The sequence below is a fragment of the Elaeis guineensis genome, chromosome 8, assembly GCF_000442705.2.
Source record: "Elaeis guineensis isolate ETL-2024a chromosome 8, EG11, whole genome shotgun sequence".
Taxonomy (NCBI): Eukaryota; Viridiplantae; Streptophyta; class Magnoliopsida; order Arecales; family Arecaceae; genus Elaeis; species Elaeis guineensis.
This window is the reverse complement of record NC_026000.2, coordinates 139,657,330-139,666,043: the sequence shown is the minus strand read 5'-3', so window position 1 is coordinate 139,666,043 and position 8,714 is coordinate 139,657,330. Positions and strand designations below refer to the sequence as shown.

Below are 8,714 nucleotides of genomic sequence, written 5' to 3'. Positions count from 1 at the left end.
ATAATAACCCGATATTGTGCACCCACTTTCAAAATCACTGTGGGTAAAAACTGAAATATTGGCCATTAAGTTTCACAACATTCTCCCATCTAGGCCATTGTGAAGACTGAGAACTAGCCAGTTGTCTAAATGCATGATATTGACAAAATAAGAGGATAAGAGTGTCAGAAGAAGCTGGTAACTAATCTCAATATTGCCCATTTGCTCATGAGGAAAAAAACAGCTAGCAATATTTATATTTTATAACAATTTGGTTATCATAACATAAAGGGGTGAGAGACATATAAATGAATTAGTAGGAGGGTACTTACTTATCGCAAAGTTGGAAATTTTTGCACTGGCTGCAAACCCAACGTGTCCCAGATGCCATAAGTAGACAGCAATGAGTGCAAGCATGCTGCAAGTGGACCATGATAAAATCTTCCTTCATAGGACAAATGGTTTCACCAAGCTGTGCAAGAAAAAAAACATGGTTTAAGGATATCATCATAGACAATTAAATTTTCATATAAAATATAATTCTAAAAACAAAGAAATCTACAGATATTACTCTCAACAGATAATAAATATGTCAACTCTCCAATTAACCCAAATCGCACAACTTCCAAGAAATAATGCTTGGAAGCCAAAAATTTCAAGCAAGGTTTGCCGTACCAGTACCGGACCCCGTACCGATAAAATTCTGCTCAATGTTAATACACAGTTCGGTACGATACGGTAATGTCGGTATGCTTCGGTATAGCGTACTGGTACGAGATCGATACGGTATGGTACGGGCGGTATGGAGCAGTACAGGGCAGTATAGTGTTCCATGATTCCAAGATCCCATGGCAATAAAACCACGAAAAGAAAATTAAGGTACAAAAATATACTTTTTGCATTAACAAAGCATCCTTAGAAGCATTGCCAGTGAGATCAGCCTGACCAGCAGCTTTCAAAGCCCTTTTTGTAATATTCTTCTTAATTTTTCCTTTCTTCTGTTGTTTCCTATCATCTTCTTCTAGGCGAAGTTGATTTATCATATCCTCTGCTGCACCCGGCCAATAGTCTCCATCAAAATATGGCAAACGAGCTGCAGTTACCTTAGCCTTGCATTCCCCCGTTGTTACAAAAAAATGATCATATAGATTAGTGAGATCAACAACAATATTTTCCTTTGCAGCTTTCCGAAGCATAGATAAATACCTGACAAAAGATAACAACCAATCCATGCATGGAAGTTAGCAGTTCTAGGCATACATGAACTATCAGACATTAAATAATAGGATATATAAAATAATCAGCCTGGCACTCACCACTCCCGAAGTTTGTCAGATTTTGGGGTCTTCTGGATCTCAGGATGGCAATATAAGATATAGTCTTCACCCTTCAAAGGAGGACAAGCCCAGATATAGCAGCTAGTGAAGCCCCGTTTCTTGCAGTATTCAAGATATCCTATCTGGATGCATATGACAATTGAAGTCCCAATTCAACTCATAATCAATTTTCAAATCCAAAAAAAGGGAAGATCAACATTAGTAAACTGAGACTCAAGGTCTACATACATAAAGAGAGAATCTCAAGATAAAAAAAATGTTATAACAACTAACAAGCTCAGCAGATCTGAGAAGTCTGAAAGTACCAGAATTTCATGATAAACAAAAGTGCGCAGAGCTTCCCCAGTCACTGCTTTTATCTCAGGCCTGAAGTATTTGACAGAGTCCAGATATGAAAGATAAACACGCCGCTGGTTTGGGAAAGGGCATTCTGAACCAAATTCTTGAACATACATGCCAAAAAGGCATACTTCTACACCTTCTATCTTCTGAAACAACAATATAGCCTGCACAGAAAAAAAAGTAAAAGGAAAACAGTGACTATAATCTGCAGGTTTTTGCAGAACCGAACACCATTCTCGTATCATCCTTTAGTTTGATCAATTTTTGTGTCAACTATTTTACGACAATGAAAAGCATTTACTTGGTATTGGATTCACATATAAATTTTATACCTTAGATTTATATGGAAATTCTGTTGGATAATTCTCCTCCTGGAATATTTCCAAAAATCGCTGCTTCACTTCCAATTTTTTGTCAACTGATGATACAACTCTAACCACAAGTCCTTCTGCCCCTGGAACCTGAAATGTAGATCATCACTTCTAAGTATCAATATAAAATAATTTATAATCAACATCTGGTATCAAAATACAAAAGGAAAATAGGAACGAGAAAGCAATCAAAGTCAAAACCCTTTTTTATCACTCAAAAGAAGAAACATATTTGATGTATACAGGGTTAAACAAAAGGAAGTGGGACAAAAAAAAATGATAATCCAAAACTGATATTGTCATGTTAAATTATCTAGAGCCAACACAAAGTACTATGTAAAACTTGCCAACTTTATATATACTTGTCTAAAATTACTGCAGCAAGGTAGTAAAAATATATATGTAAAACTCGAGCAAGGAACAATAGAGAAACAGACGTCCTAGTCAATTAGGATTAATTGTTGCTGAGATTTCATTTACACAAGAATATGTTCATTATGGGAACATGCAATTTGGAGCAATCATTAAGTGATATGTTGAACATGCAGCAATATTAAGGCCACTATGCATGAAGCAATTTACTAGTCAATCAGACGCAGAATGCAGAAAAGCTTAGTTTTGTATTTCCAAGATATTTAGTAAAAACATAACGTTTTAGGTATTTGACTTGAGAGCCCCACCTAGAGATCAAAAATCGAGATATTTCATGCCAAACTATTATGGCATGGTGAGAATAGCTCTCACAGATTCACAGTTGCAGGTACACCGGGCATCAAAAGAAGAAACTTACAGCCTCAATCACTTAAAAGCAATAAAAGAAGCATGTTCAGTGTGACTGGAGCTTGGTCTGGATCAGATTCTAATCTGAGTCCTTTTTAGTTTTCTTTTGAGTCTTTTCGTTTCCAATCCCCCTTATTGATTTTATTAGTAGGGGGATTTGCAATTTTGCATATTTAATAAGTTGTCACATGGCAACATCTTGATTATTTGAAAGCATCTACAAGAGCCAAGATTTACTCTCATTCAATGGCTGAATTGTTTGACAGGAAGCAACGAAAATAAAAGTTCCTTGAGAAGGAAGAGAAGGGTTGGCCACTTTATGGGAGATGATGGGAGACAATCTTCATTCAACATCCAAAAATGGTTGACATGGAAGATGATGTATATGATCACCAAACAATTATGTTACTTCAGAATTCACATATGAAGATGATGGAGAGTAATAAGCTTTACAAAAGAAGAATTTCCCATTAGATATGACCTTGATACCTCCTAAAAGAACAATGAGCTTTCAAATAAATTGACAACATTTATGAGTTACAGAGGGTGAGCATTGGTGCAATGGTAACATTGCTCCATTGTGACCTGGGCATCGCGAGTCTAAAACACGGAAATAGCCTCTCCATACAGTACATCGAACCTCCCCAGACCCTGCCCTCTTTGTTGATACTTATGAGTTATGACCCAAAATCCAATCCTAATCTAGTTATGGACCATTAAAAACACAATTAACATGCAACTGTAAAGGCAAAGTCAGGGAAGTAAAGTCGACAATTTTTTTCGTTGGAGAAGGGGAATTAAAACTGAGCTTCTGAACTGATATTCTCAAGTTAACAAGTGTCTACCTTGAGCTATGACTCCATGATGACAGCTGACTAACATTACCTGAAAATCAGCACCCTTATCAACATTCCAAGATGTCAGAATATAGTAACACTTCAATTTAAATATGCCCTAAGGTATTCTAATGGTCCATCTAAATTATGGATCATGTCAATTCCATAGCTTTGACTTTGATGCTAAAGTCCCTGGTGGTGCTGCAATTTTTTACTTTGAGAAAAATGATGTAATTTCTTTTTGGTAAAAAATGATGTAGTTTCAGTGACAAAATAACTATACAGACAATGACATCACAACTGAAGATAAGTCATTTTATGTTCTAAAATCAAGTTCTTCTAATTTTCAATTGCTCATTTTGTCAACTCCTTGGTAACTTCATGTTACTGCATCTACAAATAAATGTTTGCACCTTTATATCCATATCCTTTTCGATGTAGCTTTCTTATTTGAAATCACAGACACTTTAAAAGGAAAAAAAAAAAAAAAGAGAACCATTCCATTCATAAAATTAGAACCAAGTTACATCTTCCATTCAAACACGATGGCTGTAATTGTCACTATTTATGTAAAAGCAAACATCTATCTGTTTGTTTCTCTTAAATTCCAATATGATTAAGATACAAAACGATCAAATTTTTTAGTTCTAAAAAGGTAAAATGCTTCCTTCCACTAGTAAGGAGAGGAAAGATAATCCTTCAACCTTGTAATTATTCATCAAAAACCAAATGCTCTAACCATCTAAATCATTGAACCAGTATCAATGATCAAAGTAAAAACTTTATTGTTTTATCTTTATTTCTAATTAGTTCAAATTTATATTTAATTTACTCAACCATGTCACCAAAAGGTAAACGAAAGTAAAATGGCCAGCACTATGGAGAAGTCAAAATTTTTCGATGCTGACATGAAGCCCTTAAACAAGGACAAAAGGAGGGTAACAATGACTATTGATGCTTTCCAGAAACAAGATAAGTCGTACTACACTATTACTTTGTTAAAAAAAAAAAAAGGTGGCATTACAGCACACAAGGTAGAGGGTTAAAAAAAGAGTTATGAGAAGCACATAATCCTTACAGTTCATAGCCAGAAAGAAATGCTGCAGACTACTCTAACTCAAAGAAAAATTATGTGGAATATCAAAAGGCTATCAATAAAACGAGGGAGGAAAAATCTTTTAGTAGAATAAAATGAAAATGCAAGAAAATAATGCTTTTTTAAATACAAGATCATTATCAAATTCAATTGCACTCTCCACCATTTAAAATTCAACCCAAATTTCAATGACTGTTCCTACAAATTTTTGACCCCTTTCAAATTGGATTATAGTTTTCAAAAACAAAAATAAGGAAATTATATGGCCCCTTTATCATACTAACCTCATCAACATTTTTTCCAAGATGCCGTGCTCTCTCTTGCCTCTCTTGCTTCAGGCGCCTAAAAAGCCTTTGTTCTATGTGATCACTAAGTATAGTTCTTGGCAGATCTTTGGCACCAAGAACAGCACTCTGGGGTAGGGGCTTGCGCTCACCTCTTTCAATCTCCACTATGTAGCAATTAGGACAAGTGTATTCTGCCTGTCCCCCATCATTTCTTCGGCCATTAAAGAGAGCACATATCTGATGTTGCCAAGCTTCACATTTATCACACTGAACCCACTGCAACAAATCATAAAACAATAATAACTTGAGCTTTTAACTACAGTTTTTGGAAAACCATCTCACACTACCAATTTATTGGGGGACAAGAGTAGGGGGGGGTGTTGTAGGAGAGAGAAGACGAATCAGAAAAAACTTTACCCATTCTTCAGTTTCCTCATCATTTCTCTTCTTCTCAAGCTTTGCCTTCTGGAATTGTGAACCATCCACTTCAATAGTTTCACCACGAGCCTCATTATAGCATGGTATACAGAAGTAATGTCGGGTTTCACCACTTCCAATGGTATAATACATTGCATTCCGCTTTATGCGAGCACCACACGGTGTACAATATATTGGAGGGGGCTCAAATGTAAGCTTTTCCACTGCACACAGCTGGCATGAGTTCTCACTCATTGAATGTTCCATTGCTTGATTCTTTTCCGCCTTGGCCTTACTCTGCAAGTAAAAATTTAATCAGTTCTGGCAATGTGCAGTATGAAAGACAGAACATCACATAAGTGGGGGAAAAAATTCAATCATCATTTTCATTGCTGCCTGGATAATGTAGACAGGACTAGCAATGATACAATCAACATTATCAGAAACAATAGTTGAATGGTTATATGTTCAACTAGTTTTGCAGTTCAAACAAAATAAGAATAAAAACCAACTTGAAAAAGTGCAGCACACATCTAAAGCATAAGAACCTGAGTAACTTGCTTATACAAGTTAAAACACACTCAGAACCATTATTTTTTCCCAAAAAGCTAGAAATACTTGAAAATGCAAAAGCTAACCTGACCAACCCATTGCCTCAGACCAACAATATGCTCCCTAATTTGTTCTGGGGTGAACAGTTCAGTTAATGAAACACCTTTTATCTTTGGCTTTCCTGATTTACTTCCAACCGTTGGATCTGTTTCTGGATCATCTGTTTCCTGCTTAACAGTCTTATCCTGGTCAACCCCTTTTTCAAACACCAAAGTTTCTTGCTTGACATGACCATCAACATCATTTGAAACACCACGATCTATATCAGGTCCCAAAATACACGAATTCCCATCAATACCATTGCCCAAGGTAGATGAATCTTCATGGCCTGAGGGCATGAATGTATCAATTTTCACTTCGATGACCTCAGACTTAGTAGACATGGCTACCTCAGTCTCTTTGCACCCCCATGACGGTTCCTCTTGCAAGGCATGGGGTTGGTTTGGAGGAACAGAAACTAGAAAATTTTCACTCTTAGGCATGACAGAAGGAGATATATGTTGCACTCTCATGCGTTTTGGCAAAGACTGCTGATCATCAAAAGTTTCAACAGCTATTGTGTCTCTCTTCATTCCATTAGAATCAGCTATATTGATACTTATCCATGAGCCATTAGCCTGACTCACCAAACCAGGATCAGATACAGAATAAGCACGTGCCTTTCGATTTGATGCTATATATTCACGTACAGGAATGCAGACAGGACAATCTGTTGCTTCACAAGTACGAAAATGATTAGCAAGTCTCTTAGAAGCTGAGCAACGAGGATATGGACATTCTTTTCTATCACACCTATCCATATGCCTAACTAAATCTTGAGCTTTTATGCAGTTAGGTTCTTGACATTTTCCCTGCGGAGCAGAACACCAACGAGCATGGTACAAAAACAATAGCCACCTCTGCTGGTTGAGATAATTTCGTTTTTGTGTAGAATTTAAAGGTCCATAGGTGACTCCCCTTGGAAATTGAGGCACTGCAGCACTTACAGTTGTAGCAGCAGAACTGGTGATACACCCTTCTAATGAAGTATGAGGTTGTTGAGCTTGATCTTCTCCCACTGATCTCAGATGAAGTAGTTCCTCCTGGATGTGCTTTTCAGGTGAAGACTTATCTGGCATGTGGCTTTGACAATGAACTTGTAAAAGTCCCATTGGTTGTGATCCACTGGAGAGGCAACTAGTCTCCTTTTGAAACTCATGATCCGGCTTGTGTGGATGCAACAACTGCTGTGAACCCTGTGAAAATGAAGCATGAAGACCCTGAGAGGCAGATAAATGACCAAGCAATTGAACACTTTTGGCATGATCATCCACAGAAGTATTTTGCAGGTTTTGACCCTGTAATTCTGGAAGGTGAACCTGTTCAGTTCCCTGTGGAAGTACTGATTCATTATGAGATGCCACTGTATTGGTCATTAGCTGCTCACTTAGATTGGGAGTCACTGAAGACTGCCTCAAGGTATCATTCTTTAGCATAAGCTGTTGGTGCCGCTGGCTTTCTTGATGCTGTTGTAGCTGATGCTGATTTTGAGCAAACTGTACACAGGGCTGATTAGGCTGTTGCTGAGATCGCTGCATCTGTTGTTGTGATTGTAGTAAATTTTCATGTGTGGACTGGTTTGACTGGAAGTTCCCCTTTTGTGAATGATCAAATATATGAGTTCTTATATGTGGAGGCTGTTGCATTGACTGCAGATTTGCACGATGGCTTAGCGAGGCCGAGTTTACTCTTGACTTCGAGTTCAAGCCAGCAGTATTCATACTCAAGTTATTTTTGGCAGATAAAGCAGATGAACCAGCTCCATGAATGCTCCCAGCTACACCAGTTCCCTTCATTGAATAACCATCCCCTACCATCGGTAATATCTGCTGGGACAATGATGCTGTACCCAAGGACGGCAATATCATCACAATTTGTGACAATTAATTAGCTATCAGGCAACAAATGAAGAAAGTGCATAAAAGGCAGACACACATGCAGACTACAAACACCAGAAATCAGCATGGAACTCAAAAAAGGCAGACAACTGAAATTGCACGTAAACAAGCAAGCATGCACATGAATTGCACCATAGACAGAGAGGGAGGGGGACATGATGCTGTAGTTTTTTCATTTTTTAAGGTGGATAAAATTACTTGGGATTCTTTGCTGGAGATGTTGCTGCTCAAAGTACTGTGGTACAGGTTTTGGAGAGCTACCACCACGAGCCATACTAAGAAACCCCTCTGATGCTGCAGGCCCATTCACCAGCTGCATGTTACTCCCAATTAACCCTAGACCACCGCTTATAAGTCCATTAGTAAACCCATATGCTGAAGGCTTCTGCTGCAGATTAGACCTCATTCCAGCACCAATTTGGTCTCCAAGGGAATGCAATATATGGCTGTTTTGACTTCCAACATATTGACTTGGTTGCTGTGACTGTGGAGCCACAGTGGACCCCGTACTGGAAAACCCAACTCCACTGGAGCATCCAGAGTTCATCGGCACCGCCTGTGAACTATTAAATCCAGGAGTTGGAATCATTTGACTCAGTTGTCGTGGGGTACCCATTGAAGCTATTGATATGTTACTCCCACCAGAACCAAGAGCACCATTGGCAGGTTGGTGCTGGTACCCATTAGATAGTGGTCCTAAACAAAAAAGACACAGTTGTT

The 8,714-nt window shown here is 38.0% G+C and overlaps 1 protein-coding gene across 9 annotated transcripts in view; it reads right to left on the bottom strand.

Annotated features, from left to right (window-relative positions):
- Window positions 1-311: 311 nt before the first annotated feature.
- Window positions 312-8,714, bottom strand: part of LOC105050908 (probable histone acetyltransferase HAC-like 1) — a gene marked incomplete at its 3' end in the record, with an annotated part of 58,227 nt that continues 49,824 nt past the window's right edge. For all 9 annotated transcript variants that reach the window (XM_073261994.1, XM_073261995.1, XM_073261996.1 and 6 more), the window contains 9 exon segments: window positions 312-451; window positions 873-1,185; window positions 1,296-1,438; window positions 1,622-1,822; window positions 1,991-2,119; window positions 5,026-5,304; window positions 5,446-5,742; window positions 6,084-7,939; window positions 8,193-8,690. In XM_073261994.1, the coding sequence (XP_073118095.1) occupies window positions 312-451; window positions 873-1,185; window positions 1,296-1,438; window positions 1,622-1,822; window positions 1,991-2,119; window positions 5,026-5,304; window positions 5,446-5,742; window positions 6,084-7,939; window positions 8,193-8,690 (3,856 nt within the window).